The 23,043-nt window shown below is 36.8% G+C and overlaps 3 protein-coding genes across 3 annotated transcripts; 2 read left to right on the top strand and 1 right to left on the bottom strand.

The window, feature by feature from the left end:
- Positions 1-2,097: 2,097 nt before the first annotated feature.
- Positions 2,098-10,473, bottom strand: LOC143458556 (E3 ubiquitin-protein ligase HERC2-like). The gene is made up of 5 exons (XM_076955335.1): positions 8,927-10,473; positions 8,557-8,835; positions 3,501-3,660; positions 3,254-3,375; positions 2,098-3,108 (listed from the first exon to the last, which is right to left on the bottom strand). The coding sequence occupies exons 1-5, from the start codon at positions 9,087-9,089 to the stop codon at positions 2,453-2,455; spliced, it is 1,380 nt and encodes a 459-aa protein (XP_076811450.1). The 5' UTR covers positions 9,090-10,473; the 3' UTR covers positions 2,098-2,452.
- Positions 10,297-10,992, top strand: LOC143459568 (zinc finger BED domain-containing protein 5-like). Its single transcript, XM_076956782.1, has one exon. It carries the CDS (start codon positions 10,297-10,299, stop codon positions 10,990-10,992), a length of 696 nt encoding a protein of 231 aa, XP_076812897.1.
- Positions 10,993-13,353: 2,361 nt separating this feature from the next.
- LOC143460826 (uncharacterized) lies at positions 13,354-22,879 on the top strand. The gene is made up of 32 exons (XM_076958466.1): positions 13,354-13,570; positions 13,829-13,947; positions 14,064-14,193; positions 14,283-14,345; positions 14,439-14,539; positions 14,638-14,822; positions 14,890-15,181; positions 15,296-15,454; positions 15,570-15,717; positions 15,941-16,129; positions 16,244-16,468; positions 16,594-16,723; positions 16,834-16,980; positions 17,072-17,218; positions 17,284-17,438; positions 17,507-17,793; positions 17,958-18,159; positions 18,356-18,517; positions 18,589-18,823; positions 18,898-19,138; positions 19,226-19,393; positions 19,484-19,667; positions 19,730-19,870; positions 19,975-20,061; positions 20,236-20,413; positions 20,495-20,698; positions 20,790-21,038; positions 21,149-21,317; positions 21,496-21,634; positions 21,770-21,977; positions 22,048-22,130; positions 22,199-22,879. Exons 1-32 carry the CDS (start codon positions 13,360-13,362, stop codon positions 22,603-22,605), a joined length of 5,745 nt encoding a protein of 1,914 aa, XP_076814581.1. The 5' UTR covers positions 13,354-13,359; the 3' UTR covers positions 22,606-22,879.
- The last annotated feature ends 164 nt before the right edge of the window (positions 22,880-23,043 follow it).

The following is a 23,043-nucleotide window of genomic DNA, read 5'->3' as shown; positions in this document are numbered from 1 at the left end:
TTATTTTACAGTTTTTAAATTGTGATAATAATTAATTTTTGTTTGTATTAGTTGATTGTCACTGCTTACCTCACGTTTTCTGCTTTACCTTCACCTTGTTTACCTCACACAACGTTTTCTTATCAGTAATTCACCTTTTGCATGCTATAAAAGCTGTTATTGAATGATTTGAGAGCTTCAGTTGGGTTTGGTTGTTGGGGATGAAATAAAATCGCTCTCCTGTGTTTAACTCATGACGCCACGGTTCACTGTGAATGTGGAAAAAGTCTAGCAAAACAAAGCTTCAGAGTCTTCCGTTACATACATAAGTCTAACTGTAGTTTAGATAAGCTTGATTACAATTATTCCAATAAAGGTTACTTACAGGAGTACTTCTTAAACTCGTAAAATTATAACTTCATTAAAATGCAAAAAGCCTTTGAAAAGCGATGAGGTCATCATTTCTTAGTTTCAAGAAAGATTTTAAACAGCCATAGTCATAACCAAATAAAAAAGATTCTAAATAAAGCAAAAAATTAATTACAGTTATGCGTATTCACAGGGCCGAACTGTAGGACGCTCAAGACTGCTGGGATTTATTTTTTGAGCAATTAAATGTCAATAAGCATGTTTGAGCGATATATTTTTTACAAAACTGTGCTTATATAAATTCGTAAAAATGCGTTATACATCTTAGCCGTAGCGCATTCATTTCAGTTAGGTTTGAAAGGATTTGATTCATCTCATAGTCTGATGAAGGCCGGCCTTACATGTAGAACATATATGGACTCACTGTGAGTCCATATACATATATGTATTTGTGAGTCACTCACAACAAAACATTAGCTGAAGTAAGACAGCGCAAAAAGTTTTCACATTTTTGTTGGTTTATAGCGCATAATAAAAGCATTGAACTTATGTACTACTGCATAAATGTAATTTAGCTCTGCCTGGTCTGAAACTGCGACAAACGTGAAAAGAGAGAAGCAAAGTGAAAACCTTTTTACTACTAATGAAATATGAGAGCGAACACATTGGTCCATAATTCCGTTAATTATATGAGCAATAAATTGTCGTATTTTTTCCATAGTTACCTAAATACGGTCTTGATCCTATTCAATTATTATTGATGGTCTTCTATTCCGATATCCTTAACTTTATTGCCGTGTTAAGTTTATTCCTCGATGAAACTTGTATGTGATCATTGAAGCAAGAAGTACCCTGCTGTCACTTAGCGGTTATAGGAAGCTGAACACTACAGATTATAATTCCAAGAAAAAGATACATAGACAATAGCATAGGTAAATGAATGTAGAAATAAATGTCATTGTAATGTTGTTACATTCCCAGAAGTCATCGCACGTTAATCGTCGTTAACAAGATGTCGAAATGCCGAGGCCAATATGACGCACAACAGGCTACTTCATGACGTCTTACTAGATCGGGATGTCTGCCATTCATTTCCTATGTTCGCTAATTATAAGACATTATGGCAAAAATACTCACAAAATAGCCTATACTTGTTTGAGGTCTACGAACCGAAAAACTATAGACTTTCATTAGCAACACCCACATTGTTGTAAACACGTAGTCCAAAAACGCAACGTATGCCGTAATAAACACGACAGGTCCACAAATTTAGTTCAAGTACTTTGCCTATCTTTAACAATGGGAAGATGGAAACTTTTTAATTTATTTACCAACTGCAAAATGTTCAAGCATTGAACTACAATGCTTTTATTCGTTGTGTAACAAAGGGATTTAATACACTCAACAAAAGTCATACATTTCTTCAAAAGTCGTGTTTTTATAGCGCTTTAGATGCATCTTATCTGCGGTTTGTTGTTTTAGGTTTGTTCGGCTAACGTATCAAGCTCTCTGTGGGATAAGAGTCTTTACCTTAACCCTAATGTCCGAACACCGTAATAAAAACGTTTGGGCAAAATTTTTTACTAATGCCAAAACACCCCGAATTTGAAAATTAGCGACAAAATTCAATTTTTAACCTGCTTTCTTTTGTGCATCAGAATTAGCTCGTTAACGGTACATCGCTGAAGCCCATAAAACTGAGAGCTCGTTGGCTGTCTATTGTAAAAGTATAAAAAACTACTCCCAATGCATGGCTGTGACTCTTTTAAAGAAGGTAAGTGCCCTTCGCCAACGCAAACGACTGCGAATATAAAAATCGTAACTAAGCGGTATAACATTTTTAATATGAAGTATGGGTATGTAGCGCCCACCAACGTCACAAAACAATTTCTGTACTAACCCATTAGTCCTCATCACGCTAAAAACAAAGCACACAGACAACGGGAACTCAATCATATAATTACTCAACGTAAAAAAAAACAGACCAAGCACGCATAGGCTTCATTCAAATATAAGCCCGGAGCCTCCTAGGATAATAGCACGTCTGTAGGCAACATATGGAAGCAAGTACCAATTCCAACGCTAAATGGTTAATGATCATAGATTACAAACGGTGGTGCACCGAAACAAATGTATTCCAAAGCCCACAAACCACTCCATCAACTGCTAACCCTTGTTTCTCAAACCATAACACATGGTGAGGTAAATGATTCGGCTCTTTACAGCACCCTCTATTCATTCGTGGAGCATCGTCCGGTCTATCTAAACTATTGCTACTGTTTATGCAACATGAGTGACCAAGTTGGCCATATTTTCCCCAACCCCACGTGATCAGTTGTCCTGTTGATGTCACAGCTGCAGTATGGCGGGAGCCACAGGATACTCCAACTATAGACACAAAACCATTCTGTCCAGGAAGATACTTTTCAAGTTCTAAAAGTTGAGGCTCTAAAACCATACCAACAGCTTCGGTCGAACTTGAATCCGCATCTTGATTGAAATCTGTACAAAGTGAACCTTGCTGCAGTTCTGTAGCTTCAAACTCAATTCTTTTCCCGCTAACAGTATTCTCGCTATAGTGATGGTTTGGGGATTTGGATAAAAGCTTTGGAAATAAACAGTTTAAGCCAGACTTTTTTGATTTGGGATCTGTAGTATTCTTAGGAGAAATTTTAGTGCACGTTGTAAAGATTTTGTTTGGAGCAAGAAATCCTGTTTGACCAGATTCATTCCATCCCCATGTGTAAAGGTCATTAGTTTCTTAGAAAAATAAGAATATGAGAAGCATAGAGTTTCACGATTTTGTCCTATTATCACTATATACGTAAATTACTTTGAAGATCTATGACAATGATAAGCTGTATCTGATTCTGAACACATACTTGACCAACTATCACATACATACCAGCCAATGCAACAGAGTGCCAGCCACCACATGAAATATGTTGTATTGTAACTCCATCCAATGTTTCTACGAGTTGTGGAGCTTCAACTGTGTTTGTATGTCCATGTCCAAGCTGGCCACGACTGTAACAACAAGTGTTTGTCGTTGACTGCATCACTTAACCTTACTACAGTAGTCAGTATGTCATGGTTATCATCAATCAGTATGCCCAAAAAGGTTAAACAGGTTGACAAATTTCTCTACTAACCTGCCTATACCCCATGAGAAAACCTTTCCATCTGTTGTTAACGCTAGACAATGATCTTTTCCACAGCTTATTTGCTTAAAGAGCGGTTTAATACAGAGTGGCAGTGAAAATTTGTACAAGCGTTCTTGGCCTCCCTTCTCCAAGATCACTACCTTTCCATCTGATGATTAATTACTTATTGGAAATATTGCTATTAGGAAGGATCGACTTTTTTTGTCAATCAAGTTATATAAACAGTGGAACCTTGTTACTTTGGTAAAAATATTGATTTCAAATATATTCAAAAAAGTCATGCATATTTCATTAAACATATACAAATTCAAATCAGATTAATACAAACTTATGTAAACATAAATAAACTCATGCAAAATGAATAAATTTCAATTAAATTGAAAATAATTTCATGTGAACTCAAATTAATTAAGATACAAAAAAATTATGGAAATCAGACTACATACAGTACATAAAAATCAAAATAAAATCATGTAATACAAAAATATCTTAAAAAACTAAAATAAATAAATAAAAACTCAGATAAATACCAATACAAGTGAAATTAAAAAAGCATAAAAACGGTTTAATTTTACAAATTTTTTTTTTAATTCAAGTGAAAGTTGTTCAATATAAAAAAGGACAAAAGTAATGTTAACAGTAAAATAAATCAAACTTAATTTGATCTTGAATGAATTTATTTAATCTTTTTTAACTTGCATAAATTCATTCAAATTCATATGAATTCATTTCAATTTACATTAGGGATGCATCAATTAAAAATTGATACATTTTTTACCGATATTTAATGCAAAATTTGCTGCTGATTAAGTAAGTTTTAAAGAAGCCAGTTTGTTGTGAGAATAAGAAGAATCAGTATGAAAATCTGTATGCTACAACATGTTTATAAATGTGCGATTATTAAAACCGAATAATTGGTAAAAAGTGATTCCAATTAATATCTCCAAAATGGCTAATAAAGTCAATTAATAACCAGTTAATTAGCGCAACAGAAATTTATCCAAATTGAACATAAATTGTATGAAATTAATCAAATACAATTTATATACTTGTAATTAATCAAATTTACTTGAGTTTATACATATATATTTCAGTTTTTATATACGTTATTTAGTTTTAAATAAATTAACTGAAACTTATTTGAGTTCATAGTAATTTATTTAAATTTTCTCAAATTTAATTGATCTTTTATAAGTAAATAAAGTATATTTATACCAACACTGATTTTTATAAACTTAAGTAAAATGCAAAGTAAAACCATCTATTCAGCCTATTGCATTTAAAACAGAACTATGTTTCACTCACGGTTTGGCGTTATTATCAGTTTATTGAAATTAGAAAACCTGACCATAACCGAAAGTTAATGAATCCAAAAAGACCAAAAAAGGCTAGAACTGTGAAAAAAATAAGCCATGCAAAATGGCAAACTGTTATGTTCTGCTCAAACAAAGGTGGTTACAAATAAGACAGATAAAAAAAGCAAAAATGCCATTTGTTTTCTCTTGTCAACAAGAAACAATTGAATTGTTTTTGAATTGTTCGCAAATTGCAATCAATAGTTAACAACACAAAAAATCATACATACAACAAGATGTCATATTATTGTAGCTGACAGCATCATTTGAGAATACAAAGTGTATTGTAAATAATGTTTCAAGTCTTAAGCTGAAACTGAATGCCAAAACCTAATGATAATTTTGCTAAAGCACCCACGAACTCATGGAATGTAAAATAAAAGTTTGTATGAAATATTGTACAGAGATGCACTGCGTCTTTGTCGTTTTTAAGGAAAAAGTCTACAAAGAAGTGTCTCAAAATGGCAATAAGCTTAAGCAAATAGAGATTAATCACAAACAACGACTATTTATGACATTTTCCACTGCAACTTTTCCCTCATTTTACAAAGCACTAATGCAGCGCAGCTTTATGTAAAGCGTTTAACATAAACTGTTTGGAAATATCTCCACAAATTTAGTTGCTGTTCAATAAAACTGCCAAGTAAACAGAGGTGGGCAGTCGCCAGTCGGTAGTTTGAAAATACCGTCAGTAACGATACCGGTACTTGGCAAAAAAATGTACCGACGATTCCAATGTTTGATACTATTTCAAAAAAAGTAGTTTAGTACTTTGCTTTGCTTTTAATATGCCATAGTTTGGTAACCTCTGATCTTCTAAAATGGCTATATGGTCATATCATTTACTTTGCCAATTAAGTATCCCAGTACAGCAAACACAAAATTTTTCTATCAAACAAAGGATTTTTTTAATAATAAGACCTTCATTTTTTTCAGTATTAATTTCAGTGATTTTTCACATTATCAAGACAATTAAACACAGACACTGTATCGGTAATTTAAAATTTGGGACTGAAAGCAGAGTGAAAATTAAGGTGGTTGCTTTACTACCACTTGATTGTCTAGACCAGTGTTTCCCAAAGTGGGCGCCAGCGCCCCCTTAGGGGCGTTGGCGCCTCTCAAGGGGGCGCTGGCTACTAAATGGGCGATTGGGGGGCGCTGATAATAAATTGGGCAGTAACAAGAACAGTGCCAAAGTAAACATTTGCGCTGTTTGTATAATAGTTTTATGCTTCGATTTACTTATTTTACTTTGCTGTGTTCGGTTTCATATTCTGAGAATTTTCGGTTAATCCTGAAATAAAATACATTTATTGGTCTCACTATTCTTATTGTTATATTAATAGACGAATTCCAACTGTATTGCGTCATAATAATCTTGCGTTTTTTCTCATGTTGCATATGCCAAAGGGTATTTAAGCCACGAGGAAGCTAGTGTGATTGTGAATAGGAATATTCTTAGATTTTAGTTAGTGAGCCGGTACCTAGGTATAGTTATTTTATTCATTCATTAGAGTGCTAAATAATTAATGAGTTCAGTCAAACGAAAATGCAGGCAATACAGTTCAAGTTATCTCCAGTATGGATTAATTCCAGCCTCAAATTCCGAATCACAGACAATGTGTTTGCTGTGCTCTAAAGTGTTTTCTAATGAAGCGATGAAGCCGTCCAGACTTTCCGAGCATTTAACGAAAATTCACCCAGATAAAGTAGCCAAGAGTGCAACATTTTTTCAAATGCTCTGGGAAATTTTACAAAAAACGGAAAACTGTTGGCACGATGTTTTCAAACCTTTCCCATACAAGTAATGATGGATTACGTGCGTCTTACAATTTGTCTTTGATGCTTGCAAGAAAAGGAAAGCCACACACGATCGGCGAAGAATTGATATTGCCATCAGTGAAGGAAGTTTTAGACACCGTTTTGCACAAGGCCTCTTCTACAGTTATTAAATCTATTCCTCTGAGTAACAATACTGTTCAGAGACGGGTGGATGAGATGGCTACCGATATACAAGATAGCTTATGCAGCATCATCAGGAATACAGAATTCAGTTTACAACTGGATGAGTCAACTTTGCCAGGAAATAATTCTCTATTACTTGGGTATGTTCGTTTTGTGAATGATGGAGTTTTACATGAAGAATTGGCAATAGCTTTAGCACTGGATTCAGATACTCGGGATGAGACAGTATTTCAAGAAGTTAAAACATATCTCGAAAAAAAAAAAATTCCACTTACCAATGTCATAGCGTGTGTAACTGACGGCGCCCCATCTATGATGGGCCGTTACCGTGACTTCATGGTATTCCTAAAAGCAGCAAATCCAAACGTACTTACAATTCATTGTGTGATTCATCGGCAGCATTTGGTGGCCAAGAATATCAGTGGTCGTCTTAACCTCTCATTAAGACTGTCATCAAGGCAGTAAATAAGATTAAAGCTCATGGACTTAACACACGCTTGTTTAAGCAATTGTGTAAAGAGAACGAGGCCTTTGAGCGCTTACTTCTACACACGGGAGTAAGATGACTCTCCAAGGGAAGCTGCCTTGCACGATTTTACACACTGATAGATATTGTTGTGGAATTCTTGGAAAGCTGACACCCTGGCTTTGCCAAAGAAATTATTGCTATAAAATGATATCGCATACTTGTCAGATATACTTTCCCAATTTAACGAATTGAACCTATTCCTTCAGGGTAACGAGGTAAATCTAATCAAGGTAAAATCAGCACTGTGTGGATTCAAAAATAAGGTTGTGTTGTATGGGCGAAATTTAGCTAGACGCAATTCTTCCAGTTTTCCAGCTTGCAACAACTTGCTATCAGCGACAAAGGTATTTCTAATATTGATGTTGAGACATACAGCAAGTATATTTAGGAGTTGCATGAAGACATGGAAGTTCGGTTTCAGGATGTAATACAATTGGAGATTCCTGACTGGATAACCGACCCATTCATTGATATTTCCGAGCAAGGGATTCTTGCAAAATGATTTTGAACTCAAACCAAAATTCCGTATCTCGTATCAATCATTTTGGCTGCAACGCGAAATTAAAGTGAAATATCCTCACGTGTGGGACCGGGTAAAAAATTGCCGTCACAATGCTTCTGGACAACAGAAGAAACCACCTGGACATAGTGAGACGAGGAGATTTATGAGTGTTATGTAACAACATGTTTATGATGTAAAAAAAGCTTTGTTTGACTTGAATGGTGGATGATGTAATAATCCCTGCTATCTAGTTTGGATCGCTGGAGCTAGGCTTGTAAACGTTCAATTTATTTGCTTATCGATGTAGTTAAAGAAAAGCGATTACACAGTTCGAAAGAGGAATGCCCTGCCGTGTCAGAAATGTTTTAGTTGTCAAAATTGACCCATCGTACGTCGAGTAATTGTAAAAATTTCAGGCTAATTTTAGTGCTGGTTTTGCAAGCGTACATGTGCTTTTTTCCTTGCTTCTCGAATGGATAGTAAATTCGTTGTTACTTTTTTGTTAAATGGGCGTTTGATAGTCAGTAAGTTGTCCAGGGGGGCGTTATCGGAAAAAAGTTTGGGAAACACTGGTCTAGACTCTAGAAAGACAAAAATGTTTGGGACCAAATTAAGATGGTTGAATAACCAACAGGTCTCAATATAATGATCCTCAACCAAGGTTCCACTGTATGATAAAAGAAACTAACTTACTTTCAAGGGCATATACACTTGATTCATGGAACTTATTTTCAACCATTTCGAATTTCTTTTCTTCATCTACTAAAATGAGGTCGTCTTTGCTTATTACATTTTGACAATTAGCAGTTGTTGCAAAAACATAAAAATGTCCAGTTTTGGTTAAAATTCCAATGGTTTCACCCAAGTCCAGTATTTTGACAATTTGCTTGTCTTTTAAAAGGTGGCTTTGATTCAATTGTATAAAAACATGGTCATCATTTCCGTAAAATCCTTGTATTATTAACTTCTCATCTAAAGTATAATACAGAGTTAACCAAATTAAAACAATGGAACCATAACACATTTTAATGGGAAAAACTGATACTGTAAACAAAAAACTTACTTGATATAAACATTGATGCTGACCATGACGGAAAGACATCAGTTACAGAATGATTTCTTTCACCAAACTTGCCACATTCTGTTGGTATCCAAACAACTGATGACTTGGGAAAAATCGAAATTTGACCAAAGCCATTAAACCCAAATGCAAGCAGTTGGGGCATTTGTGTTATAATAAATTTAAACAATGCGGTAATTTGTAAACTCAAATCAAATTTGAATTCATAGTGTTATTTTATAAAATGAAAGTATGTACTGCTTGACCACATTCAGACAGGTTAACAGAATTATTGGAGGCAAACAGCTTTTATTACACTTATTAGCCTGTGTTTAATAAGGTTTTAAATTATTAGTACAATTGTGTGATTCATACAAGATTAATTGGTGATGCATGGGCTATTACTGTAATACTTCTAGACCTGTCAATAAATCTATGGTAGCGGGTACCGAGCGGTAGCCTAAGGTACTGATCGTTTTGATGCTAGTGTAATTATAAACAAATAAAAACGATGCAATGAGTTTGCCAATAGGAACAAGATACTAGAACATAAAATGCCGATATACAAGAACTTAAAATGTTTTTTGAAGATATGTTATACAACGAAACTATGCAGCATGCCCGTGTGAACAGTTTTAAGTTGTCACAGAAAGAGATAATTGCTAATAATTGCATTTATGCACATTGTTGGAGTAGTAGTTTGACGATACCTTTAGACCAGTGGTTTTCAACCTGGGGTCGCGACCCCGGGTGGTTCGTCTGCCTTTTCTCTGGGGGTCGCGAAGACGACAATTAAATACCAATCACTATTATGAAAATGACAATTAATTAGTGTAAAAAATTAACTGTAATGATATTAGTGAATGTTGTTGACAGTGAATGTTCAAACAGTTGAATAAAAGTTGAATGTTCAAACTGTGAGCAGCCAGGAAGCAAGTTGCAAGATAGACTATTGTTTTTGCAGCAGATGATAGCCTAGGCAAGCCAGTGTAGGCTTACTATTGAGTTCCCGGTATCAATCATAAGTAGGCTACGGTAGCTAGCCTAGCCTGAGGAAATTTCGAAAGCGACTGTTAAGAACAAAGTAACATTTTCTAAACATAAAAAAATAAAACTTGACTTTTTTATTGCTATTTCACATCAAATAAGAACATTTTAACAGCTTATTTCATACAGATTCAAGTTTACCGAGGGCTAACGAGCAGTATTTTTTGCTCGGTTTTCAACGTAGTAAAGTAGCAAAAAAATGACTTTTTCAAGCTCGTAAAACGTTAGCAAGCATCCTGTAATGAACCTCTTGTTTAGGAGCTTTAGACTCGTGATATAGTTTACTTAAAATTTAAAAATTACAATTGGTGATACTTCACAAAATTATGGCGAAAAAGCGAAACTATTCAGAATCATTTCTCAAGTATGGATTTGTCCCAATCGTCTCTGATGGCATTGAAAAACCACAATGTGTACTCTGCATGAAAGTTCTTTCGGTTGAATCCATGAAACCAACAAAACTCAACAGGCATTTAGAAACGAAACATAATGACTGCAAAGATAAAGACTTGTCATCTTTTGAGCGAAAGGCAAATTTCTTGAAGCGATCTCGAATGGATTCCTCCGGAGTATTCCAGCAACAGAATCGAGCTTCTGTTGAAGCATCCTTTCAAATATCATTGCGAATTGCTAAAGCCAAGAAGCCCCACACAATTGCTGAAGAGTTGATACTACAACCTGCGAAAGACATTAATCGCATGTTAATTGGAAAGGAAGCAGAGAGCAAGTTGAATATACTATCACTCTCGGGTAACACAGTGCAAAGTAGGATTTCACTGATGTCAGAGGACATCAAGGATCAAGTAATTGATCAATTGAAGTCAGCTGATCCGTTTGCCCTGCAGCTGGACGAGTCCACGGATGTTTCATCCTGTTCACAACTAATTGCATTCGTGCGTTACATTCACAATGGTGTGATGAAGGATGAGTTTTTGTGCGTTATAGCTCTGCCGTCCAGAACACGTGTAGAAGATAGTTATCAGACTATTGATACTTTTTTCAGGGAAAATGATATCAAATGAGAGCTGCTGTGCGGACTTTGTACAGATGGTGCTCCAGCCAAGTTAGGCCATACTTCAGGGTTTCATGCATACATAGCATGTTCAATGGAGATAATACCCAATAGCCCTGAAAAATGACTCAACTACAGAAGATGTCTTCAAAGAGAAGAATTTGTCTGCATATTGGTCAGCCATGGTACCTAATTGTTATCCCAGAGTTGCAAACGCAGCCATTCGACTTCTGATGCCTTTTCCGTCGACCTGGCTGTGTCATGCTAATTGTCAACAATGCTGGAAATAAAGAACAAGGCCAGGAATAAACTAATAGTAGAGCCAGATCTAAGGTGTGCTCTGGCAACAACAGCGCCACGCATAGAAAAGCTTGTCGCCAAGATGCAACACCAGCCATCTCACTGATGCTGCCTTGTGCATGTATTCAATAAATGAGTATTTTTTTTCAACAGAGTGGTATCATAATTTATGTTATTTTTATTTATATTTTTTTGTGCTATTTCGCATACACAAATGTATTACATATGCCTGAATCAAAATTTTTGGAAGGGGGTCATTAATTATATTGGGTTGTTAAACTGGGTTGCAGTATGAAAAATGTTGAAAACCACTGCTTTAGACAATAGGGTCTAGGGCTCTAGGCCTACTAGTATATTAGCGTATGTAAGCGTTAAACTAAAATATTGAACATACTAGCATTGGTGTATTGTAAATAAATGAAGAAAATATGTTCAGCATGGAAACTGGAATTAGAAATTAGAACAATAGGTTCAGAGATAAAATACGATTTTTTTTTATTCATGAATGTTAGTAAAAGTTATGCAACATGACTGCATTGTCAGTTTTGAGGCGCCACGCAAATGTTATTAATTGAAATTATGCGCACTGTTGTAAGTCAAACAGTTCTTTTACAAGAGGTGCCCAGCTTGCAAAAGCTTGGATGCCAGCGGACATCCATTCAAAAAAGTTAAGATATTCTCCGATTTGCATCGATTCAGACTAGAATATGGCAAGATGACCAGCAAATGGGAAAACTTGCATAATGACCTATATGAGATAGCAAAAGTACAAATAAGTACTTTGCTATTGTACAATAAGACTTTTAGTCCGAAAACAAAGATTATATTATCATACCATAGGTACCATATTCTGGCGTCAAAGGTGGGGGTGTCTCGCACCCTTAATTTTAACAGTGAAAAGACACCCTTTGCCAAAATGAAGGTAATGCCTAAAGATAAAACGAACAGGGTAGGATGCCTAATTTATACTGCTTTTTAAGGATCGCTTAGTTACGCCTTTAATTATTCTTAAATAAAGGTATTTATCAATATTCAACAAGTAACCGGCTTCACGCCGGTCCTCCTTCCTGTGCAAAGGCTATGGAGACCAGGGACTTTTCTTTGCAAAGTTGTGAGAAAACTGTGGTGCTGGGGTTGACAGAAACCTTAACTAGGGTATTCCCCTAATAAAACTTTTTTTTACTTGGAAATAAAATTCCATTTAATTATGCGTAGCCATAAACTTTTCGGCGTATGAATCAATTATTTAGGGTCAATCGAAAAAATTTAATTTAAAGTTTAATTTAATTATTTAGGATCCCTCATTTACAGTGTAAACTTTTCGAACAGACTACTTTGAAAATCAAACAAATTTTTTGAACTGTACTGAGACAGTACTACTCCGCTTGGTAAATCTTTATTTCTAACTTGACTCAAGTAAAGTCAATTATCTATTTGACACAGGTTAAGTCAAGTCAGGACCGTTTTACTTATAGCCTAGTTTTACTTATAGCTAACCTACAATTAGCTGATTAGTTGTTGAAATATTTGGTGACTTTGCAAGAATAGCTAAAGTGTAGGGCTTTAGGCAATAGCCTATTAAATAGCCCACAAACACTGTATATAATACCAATTAATCATTTTTTAATCAATCAAGTCATATCTTGTTAGGATATAAGTATTAAGCTGGGGGATTTAGCGGCAAAATTGTGCTTTTGTCAAGACGTGTTTTTCGTGGACTAACAAAAAACATTTTCACGACAAAACGTTTTTATCGGTTAAAGAAAGCAATTTATCTTTAATTTAAAACACGCTTGCTTGCGGCATGATTGCGAACGCTGGTATGAAGCGAGGGAATAAAACGTGAAAGACATTCAACATTTTTAGTCAAAGGTTTAAAGGTGCCTTGGAAAAGTAGCGATGTCTGCGTGGAAGTAGAATGAAAGTTGCACTATAGATTAGTTAATGATAAAATTTTGTAGCCTACCAACTAAGTCAGATTAATCTGCCTGCGTATGAAACTTCAGACATCTTTCATATTTCAAATTACAAACGCAAGTGCTAATTGTATGTCGATTGTTGTACCAAGCTCAGCAATATGTTGTTTAAGTTGAGGTTTTTGCACTTATGTTGGATAAATATAGTTTTCTTAGCCGGGACGCTGTTCGCAGTTCGAAACAATATAAATGCACCAGTGTGTGACAACTTGGCACCAAAATCATTGTCATGTGTAGATGTCAAATGCAATAACAATAACGTTGTTGTCAGCATTCCAACAGCCAAGCTAACAAATTTTTCATTGAATCCTGGTGAGTAAGCACTTAAATTTTGTTTTGCCATTTCTTTAAAGGAAATCTTATATGGAGTCGATTCCCTACTGTTACACCCTGCTTTAGCCTAGTGTGTCCAATCAAAATTTAGCAAAGATGAATTAATAAACCAGTTGTGCGATCAACGTCGAATAATTAATTCAAAAATTTTAAACTAAAACCTTCTTGAAGCCTTCACTAAGTTCACTTCTGTGACAAACTCAATTTAGGTTTAATGCTTTTGTTTTCATTTTACAGACTTGGAAACAAATCTTTTTGTCGTCCAAGGGAACTCTTCCGATGTATCTTATAACGAAAATGGCGATGTACTGAAGATAACTTTTCCATACAGAAAAGACACCGAAAGAAATATTTATGTAAGATGATTTTTTTAATCTTTGCGAAATTCCCATTAGTTTGTCTTATCTAAAACTTCACACTGATATGAATCAGAAATTTGGCACTTCACTAAACTGAAAGTTCTTGTTTGCAGTGGAGCGGTGATCAATTGATATATCCTATATATGAAAGCATGTCATATGTTACTGACGTCCGTCGCTCGTATCAATTAAATTACACGTGTAGTTTTTCACGTGAGGAAGAACGGTTCCGTTTATTCTCAGGTACTCGTATACTTTGTTATGTGATGTAAAATTTATTAATAACATCCCGGATGATATGTAAATAATATTAATGAATAATGAATGTTCAGACGAAAAAGAGAAGAATTTCATCAACTATTTACAGTATCGAGATGGTGCAGAAAAGTTTTCGGGTAAGAAGTGGTTAGTTTCTGACATCCTTGATTTACACACGAACGTGTTTTCTTTGGCTGGCATGTATCTGGTGGAACTAATTTTATTTACAGGTGAAGCTTGTAACTCCTTCTTCAATATTACCATTCTTCCAGCATTTATGTCATGGGATGTGAAATCAGCACTGTCCGCTCTTTATCCTTTAAAAGCCATTGTAAGTGATGTTTTAAAACTCACAATTCATTCCGAAATGCCGAACAGTGTGGCACTTTTTTGCTACAATTTATTTTTATCGTATCTTCTTTTAATCAGGTACAGACTTTCCAATCCAATGGGAGTTTACTTAGTCAAGCTAAAAGTTCGCTCCCGGGGCTTTCAAATATTGTAAAGAATGCTGGTGATACAGCAGCACCATCAGATACACAGTTGTTCTCTGCTTATATTTACAAATTCGATGTGCCCGTCCAAGCTTTTGGAGCTATTCTGGACAGAGCACAGTAGGTTTTACGAAACATTATAAATTACATCAGTTTTCAAATTACTTTAGTGCGCTTATTTTCGTAGGGCGCAACAAACTTTTGCTATGCTTCCACCGTGTGCTTGGGGAAGTGAGTATATTTTGATTTCGTATTCCGCGCGCAAAAGCTATGTTGTCGTCGTGAGCTACTATCCAGACACAGAAGTTGAGGTCCGCTTGAAAAATCAAGGCAACTTGAAGTTTAATTTTACCGTTTCGGCTTCTGTTGCTTACTTCGTGGCAGGACAAGGTTACTTGGCAAATGTGACAGATTTAAGTGGAATTTTACTTCTTTCCAACCAACCTGTCGGTGTGTTTTCGGTCATGCAAGATGCCAAGGTATAGCCTAAAGCTGCTGTCTTAGGAATTTAGCTTTAAAAATCAGTCGCTTTCATTTAAGCTTACTGATGCAGTCGGAAAAATCTCAAGTTAAAATTGTTTTTTTATTCAAAGGTTCCAGCTGAAAAAACTTCTACACACACCAACAATCTGGTAGAACAATTGCTCCCAGTTTCTCTTTGGGGCAGCGAATACGTTGCAAGTTGTCCGAGCTTTCACCATACAGGATGCATAATTCGACTGGTATCTTATTGGGAACACGTGCTTGTTAAAGTAAGATGCTAAACAAGGACGCATTTAATAAGTGTGATGTCGTCTGCGTTACACACTTAACCGCTTTTGACCTATGCTATGTGTTCTGAAGAAATACCCGTTTTTGTTTTTTCAGATATACCAAGCAAATTCCACACGTGAATTTGAATTGCTTCCTTATTCTTATTATGACGTCGATCTGGGTAGGAATGACAAGGGGTATCTAACAAGTGTTAACAGAGTTGCGTTTATGGCGGTCTTACTTGGAAAAGGCGGATTGATAGGTAATCCCTATTTAATCCATAGTAACAGATTCTTTCTAAAACGTATTCTAACAAGCTTGCATCAATGAGTCGATAGGTCAAACCAAATTCCTCCTTTTGGGATTGACATTATTACATTCTATCAAACCATGTTATCCATCAAACTACATAGACTACATGTTTCGTATACCTGCGAAGTCTCGATAAACCATGGTAAGGTTTAACTTCGATCTTGTGTTTCTAGAGCATTCGTCACCATCTTCCCATTTTCGTAGTAGTATTCACGAAACCGAGGCATCAAACCAAACGTTACCATTCTTGGTCCAACTTACACCAGTTAGGTTGTACTCTTCAATGCACACAGTCCCTCCGCACATATACGATGACCCTACTCAAACGATTACACTTACTTTCACGACTAATGCCACTGAAGGTGAGGTAAAATTTAGCTAGCTTGTCTAGTGCACGAGTTGAAAAAATATTGATTCATTAAACTACCCTTTTTGCCTAGTAAGTTTTAATTTGCGTGTTCGTGCTCTTTATACAGATATGCGTTTTCTGGGCTTCCCTACTTCATCTGAAGACTGGTTACTCGTTTCCAATAGAACTGATCAAAAAGTTGCCCAATTCACCATTATGTTTCGCGACCACATGCAACATTATTATGCAAGCTCTGGACAGTCTCGGTTTTCTACGATTGTGTACAAGAGGTCCAGAAATACTCTCACTGCTCACATGGGAGCAATGAACTTCGTGCATATTCCACTAAACGGTATAACAGGTTTCTTTAATCACACTAACGATTTGAGGTTAAACACCTAACCCCGTTGTATACAACCACAACAAAGGCCATTCGTTCCATATCTAAATATCTCATTTCACTCCCAACGCCTACAGTGCCAAGTGCAAAGCAGACAACGCCACTCGTGGACACTTCAGTTCCACCCACAACTCCATTTCCTATAGACGCCTGCGCGAGTTTTCCTTGCCAGAACAACGGCATTTGCTCACCAACAAACACTTCCAGGTTTAATTACTATGCTTTGTTTTGTAAAATAGTACACGGGCGAGTAAACATGGCCCCAAAAATGAAGGATGTTCTTCACATAACTATGTTCTCAAAATAATGTTTGGCAGAGTCTTCGAATGTGTTTGTGATAATCGACATGCTGGCCGATTTTGCCAGGAGGTAGTTAGCAGACGTAATGGTTTTTTCTACATGGCTGAAATATCTACTCCTGAAATTAGGCGTGGCTTTGGAACAACAGAATCAACAAGATTGTGGTAAATTTAACTCCGTGAAACTTTCCTCTTAAGTTAAAAGTTCTGTTCCGTTTCCTGTAAGTATTACTGATACCTTGGAATTTGGCTGCAGGTTTCCAGTAAAGGTTGAAATAGTTTCGTTAGGCCAACACTACTACATCAGGAGTCTGGATGGTTGTCCAAACCAGTATCCATGTCTCAGTTGGCTAAGTATTTATGAAGAAAGGAAAGTCGGATTCTTGCAGGGTGCCGGAGAAAGGCAAGTACCTATCTGTAAGTAAGTATATATTTCCATAAATATTTTATACCTAATTCCTCAAACAGCCCATATCCATGGACCATGGTGGTAAAAAGCTTCGATGACCCAGGAAGTTTCCTAATTAGTGGAATAACTGGAGAGTACTTAAGCATTGGTGCCTACTACCATTTGTCAAACGATTCTGATAAAGCAATATCGGTTCAACTTTTACCCACGACATGTAAGTATGTTACACAGTTAACCTCCGAAATATAATTTTTACAAACATGTACTTCCGATTCCTTACAGTGAATTCCAGCGTCTTGGAATCACAGAAATACGACTCATTCACGCAATACGAAGTCCAAAATATTTTCTCAGTCATGAGTAGCATCCAAGTTCCTCTCCATGAACCTGGTGTACTTCTTTCACCGGGATTTAGACTTTGTTTTTGGTACAAAGCCTTCCTCACTTCCCAAATTTCGTTTCCCGAAATTAGATTTCGTCTGCGTGCAAATACAATAAAGGTAAACGAATTTCCAGGATTAAACCCCGGAATGAAGGCGATAGCTGTAATTGACAAGGCTGGACTCGAGGTATAATAGTTCGATCACAAGACTAGTATTCAAGTCGGTTAATAAGACAGTTAACAGTGTTTTGGGTTCAACTTGGTATTCTAAATTTCACACGGTAATAATAAGCTGCTGAGATTACCTTTAGCGTTAGAATTCTTTGCCCGTTCATTGTATTTGTGTTTCAGACTCCCACAACGGATGAATACAACGCATTTCTGCGAGATTTTTGGCATTTTGCTTGTTTCCAATCGGATGAAGTGTCTCTTACTGTTTACGTGGACAGCTTCAAAATCGCAAAAATCTCGTTATCAGACCTTGAGTCAAACGAGAGCTCGACGATTGATATAGCCTACTGCTCACCACAGGCACTACCTTCATGCTTTTCAGGTGAATTTCTATAGTCGACTTGCATCAAAATTGTGTAAAAACAGGCAATCATGCTTTTAAAAAAATCGCTCCATCACGGTCACTTTGTAGCTTCAACGATATTGCTAAAACATCCATTCGAAGTAATGGTTCCTTCAGTTGCCACACTTTGATTGTTAAACCCCTCCAAGTTCAACGTTTTGTACATTTGATACAGGTTTTGTTCAAGGAATTAGCGTTTGGTCGCTTCCAACGAGCAGCGAGTCTTTGCATTCGATCTACACAAAGCCTTCGGCGTGTGGTCCTGCTGCCAAGGGAATCAAACTTATCGGCCCCAACATAATCACACGCGACATATTATTTCCGATATGTGCTTGTCGTAGGTGTTTAGAAGTTTACTATCAGTAAAAGGGATACTTGTAATTTACGTGTTGCTGCTTTTTTCACTAGGACACTGTCCGGTCGGGTGGAGCAATGCTGGATCCCAATGTTTTTCGGTCGTCCAACAGCGATTCACTTTTAGAGAATATCAGGCTGCCAATTTGTCGAACAACATTAGACCGGCTGTCCTCACAAGCAAAGAACACCGTTTTGTGGCGTCGAGCATGGTGGACTCCATCTCTCCATTAACACTGCCATATGTATCTCGTTTCTTGCCTGCTTTCAATGATACTTATTTGTGGCTGTAAGTACATGTGATTGCATGCTGCTGTGTAGAGACGTACCTTCGGAAAAAAACTTCATCAATATTTATTGCAGCGGTACTTTTCCTGTAGTCAAGGAACAAACCGCTAAGAATTTGTCTCTAGCTGTTTGTGCCGTGTATTCGCCACGTTCATTTTCTTCGATTCCAATGAAAAATCTTTCTTACTGGCCCAGTCGCGCTGCCGGCGCCATTGCACAGCCAAATGATTATTATTTGGAAGACGGCGACTGTTTTTCTCCACGTTCTGGCGTTTATGCTCAGAACAGTCGATTATTCCAGTCAACTGAAAACACAGTAAGTTTTATCGTTTTAATCGTTTAACATTTTGAACTTCGTCTAATTCCTTTCTCAAATATACTATTCTCCTTTGCATTTTCACAGATCATTTTTCTGCTGGGTAACCTTCAACTTTATAAATCAATGGTCACCTATAAAACTGTTTTGAAATCCATTTGTGAGTTATTTCAAGACGTGCTATTACACAAAGCCAAATGCTGCTTGGTGGCTCGCGGTTTGAAATGTGCAACGTCGCTTGCAGAATTTGAGCAGGTATACGATGTATTTTTTCTCGAACCGTCGTAAGTTTATTTGTAGACTCCATTATAGAATGTCTATCACCTTTTCACCTTTCGTTTGTAGAATATCTTGAAAAACGTGGACATCCAGTCACTCAGCTTAACTGCACAGGCCACCAGTTTAGGAAAAATACTTCCTCGCGATTCATACGTGGTTTTAGCTACAACAGCGGTACAAGACGACAATTCAATAATAAGGAATTTGAAAACGGCTTTGATTAGATCGCATTCATCTATTTATGCTTTAGGTAAGCATTAGCATGCTCCTGATGGTATGTTTTATTTTCTTAATTTTCATTTACTTTTATAGGGTTCGGGAAAAGCAATTTGCGATTTCTCCAGAGTTTGGCTACTCATCCACACTTTGCCCACTACAATCCTTTCAACAATTTAACGCGTAACAATACGAGCTGGGAAAAGTTCGTGTTATCGTTCCAAAGATTTATTTGCGGTAATTATGCTGAAATCAATAAAGAGTCCTGCATATGGTCAACTCGTCTTAAAATCAATTCGCTTATCTTGAACTTATAGAGCTATAGCAACTTTTTGTTGTAGGGATCAAACAGTCAAATCAGTCCTTTCCACTTTCGGGTACTTCTGATGATTTCGAAGATCCTGTGTTCCCAAATACTCGCAACTACCGTATGTTCACTTAATAATTTCAATTTGTTACAATAATCAACTAATTTTAATTGACTATTGTAGCCATAGCCAATTTAATTGACAATTGACTACAATAGCCACACTATTGTAATTGTACAACGTATAATTAAGCCTCCCTTATACTTTTTTTTTCGTAAAATTTTATTTTCTCAGCTGAACCAAAGGTGATGTGTGGCAGACATCAATTAACCGTAGAATTAGACCAGCAATTTGTTCTGGAAAAGGTGAACCTTGTAAGTTCCAACAACATTGTCGTTTATTTTGAGGGATACAAAAGCAACAAAGCTTGTCGAGCCACAAACGCTTATGGTGCACCAAGACCAGTGTACAGGTAATTTTATGGAGCTTCTTTATTACATTATGCTTTTGTGGCGAAACTTTTCTCATACCTTTGCTGATCCTGGCAAAACAGGTTATCTGCCCATTACCCGTTTCAAGAATGCGGATTAAACGTGCAACATTCAACCAACCGTATGTACGTTTCTGGAAAGATATTTCGGGATTATCTTAACATAAATCTGCCGATATCATTCGGGATACATCTTGCTAACATCAATTGCTCGTACGCTAACAATAACAGCGCAATCAAAGAATCCTTTAAACCCGTTTTAAACAGGTACGCGTTTTTCATCTCCACCGAATTGTTTAAAGTTAGTGAATGTTACATCTTAACTTCAAATATTTTGTCTTCAACATTTTGTTTTCAGAGATGCCAGCAATATCACTGGGCGCGGGAAGTTCTTTAATATCTACATAAGTTTATACAGAGATGAAACTCTGAGAAATATGTGGCCACATGAGCCGGATGTGATTATAGGAAATCGCATGAATGTTCTGGTTAATGCATCTCACCCTGTACCGCAAGGTCTAAGAATGATCGTTGTGTTCTGCGTCGCTTCACCTAAATCGGTGTACATGCCTAACTCCACACTTCAAATTCCTTTGATAAAAGACGGGTACGCGCCTTAACAAAAATGACATGAATTTTTTAGGCTAAGATCTGTTAGCCAAAGTGTCCTGAGTCTATTGTTCATTCTCATTGCTGTTTCTGTGTTTCATTTTGCAGATGCGTCCCTACCATCGCTTCCGCAGGACTCGGAGCAAGAATCATCATGTTTGATGACAAAAGCTTGCATTTTAACTTCTTAGTGTTTAAATGGCGTAATCTCCTTTACAAGAAAATATTTGTTCACTGTTTGGCCGAAGTTTGCGATTCTCGACTTCCTTCCTGTGCGGTAAGGGTTTTACGCGTACCGTAGAGTTTATTTTAGATTAGTGTACTTCACATTAGGACTACCTATCCCATCACTATCAATGCTCAGCGGACAGATCCCAAGTCGACCGCGCAGCCTTTAAGAAAAACAAAATATATTATCATGTATGTTTTGTATAACCAAAGCATTTTCTCTTTAGCCTTGTTCATCGGCTCGAAGACGGCGGTCACTAGCAAATGGTGTCTACCAATTAACAACATCCGTCGCTCTGCAGCCAATCACGGCCAAATCTGCAACTAATACCACTGATCAATTAAAGAACAACTTCCTACCAACAGGTGATTTCAAAAAAAGTATTGTATATGTATAATAGAAGTAGTAGGCACACTACAGTGACTTACTAATCATACTCATTTAAACTCCAGCGCCATCTAGCATTTGCACGAAATCTCGAGTAGTTTTGTACCTTTTAGAATCGAAACTGACTACTTTAACCAAAACCAACTTGGGCATGGTCAATCAACCACTTAACAACCATGGCCGTGGCCCTGCAACCACTGGCTTCCAGCTATCTGACTACAAAATGGCTTGTTTGTTGCTGTTTACTTTCCTGTTTTTTCTTACCATCATTGTGGTGGTATTGCACGTTACAAGACGAGACAGTTTCAGCCAATGTGTAAAGTAAGACTTATCCATATAAAGATCCTATAACTTCAAGCAAACGCATCATACCTTGACCATCTACTTTCAGGCATACCGCAAGTCGTTACTACCGTGGGCTAAGTGTTTCTGACATAACGCAAGATACTTACCCGAAGCCTGCTGTCAACCAAGGTGATAAAAACATGTTATCATCATACATTCGTGCATTGTCTTAACATTTACGCTTTCGCTGTTTTCAGCAACTGCAGCTTCCAGTTCAGTTTTCAGCGCTGGTGCTCATCCCGTGATAGATTCCACTCATATTTTGGATCAAGCCGATATCCAACCTGCACCAAATACCAGACAAGTTCTGCTAAAGGAAGTCGTGAATGCTGCCAACAATTTTCGCTCTGTCGCAGGAGTTTCTGTTCAACCTCGTAGTAACCGCAAAAGAAAGCCGTTCTCAACTTTTCTTGGCAGCGATAGCGAAACGCCAGGTGGAAGTCGTCCAAGATCAGGAATTAGCAACGTGAATACAACTGCTTTCAACGACAACGACAACAACAACAATCTGGCCAATAACAATAAAAAAGCACTGAACAATGATGGCAACAAATCTCTCAAACTCCGCTTTGAAGAGAGGGCTATGGAGCAAACTGTTTTGTGAAGTTGCAAATGATAGCATTAGCAAACGGCATAACTTGCATTTCGTTACATAATAACTTAAGTTACATCAAGCATCAATCTCACTAGTTTATTGATTTTCTGCAACGGCATTGTGTCTGCTGCAATTTATTTGTTTTCGATCAATTTATTATGTTAGAACCTAAATTAGCATGTTACCTTTGTGGTGATAAGCTTATGTTCTTTTCGTTTTCATTAAACTTATATTGCTTGCTTGTGTGCTGTGTTTTGAAGTTACCATTTCAAGGCAAAATAAAAACATCTAGCACACAAAATTTGTCTGTTAAGTGACTTGACGTCAGTCACGAAAGCTGTGTCAGCTGTCGTCCAAGTTGGCTTTCATAATTGTAGCCTATAATTGTAGGCATCGGAATACCGTCCCAAGAGCTTATTACTCACCGGTAGGGACGGCTACATCTCT

This window comes from Clavelina lepadiformis, chromosome 5 (genome assembly GCF_947623445.1).
Source record: "Clavelina lepadiformis chromosome 5, kaClaLepa1.1, whole genome shotgun sequence".
Classification (NCBI taxonomy): domain Eukaryota; kingdom Metazoa; phylum Chordata; class Ascidiacea; order Aplousobranchia; family Clavelinidae; genus Clavelina; species Clavelina lepadiformis.
Note: the sequence above shows the minus strand (reverse complement) of the source record. Positions and strands in the feature narration are given on the sequence as shown.

Excerpts from the sequence above, each read along its gene's own strand:
- LOC143460826 (XM_076958466.1), top strand. The coding sequence starts at position 13,360 with ATGTTGTTTAAGTTGAGGTTTTTGCACTTATGTTGGATAAATATAGTT. Across the intron at positions 16,130-16,243 it reads CACGACTAATGCCACTGAAG|ATATGCGTTTTCTGGGCTTC; the intron begins GTGAGGTAAAAT and ends CTCTTTATACAG. Across the intron at positions 19,139-19,225 it reads TCCAGTCAACTGAAAACACA|ATCATTTTTCTGCTGGGTAA; the intron begins GTAAGTTTTATC and ends GCATTTTCACAG.
- LOC143459568 (XM_076956782.1), top strand. The coding sequence starts at position 10,297 with ATGGCGAAAAAGCGAAACTATTCAGAATCATTTCTCAAGTATGGATTT.
- LOC143458556 (XM_076955335.1), bottom strand. The coding sequence starts at position 9,089 with ATGCCCCAACTGCTTGCATTTGGGTTTAATGGCTTTGGTCAAATTTCG. Across the intron at positions 3,661-8,556 it reads AAGTGTATATGCCCTTGAAA|ATGGAAAGGTAGTGATCTTG; the intron begins GTAAGTTAGTTT and ends ATTAATCATCAG. Across the intron at positions 3,376-3,500 it reads TTCTCATGGGGTATAGGCAG|TCGTGGCCAGCTTGGACATG; the intron begins GTTAGTAGAGAA and ends TTGTTGTTACAG.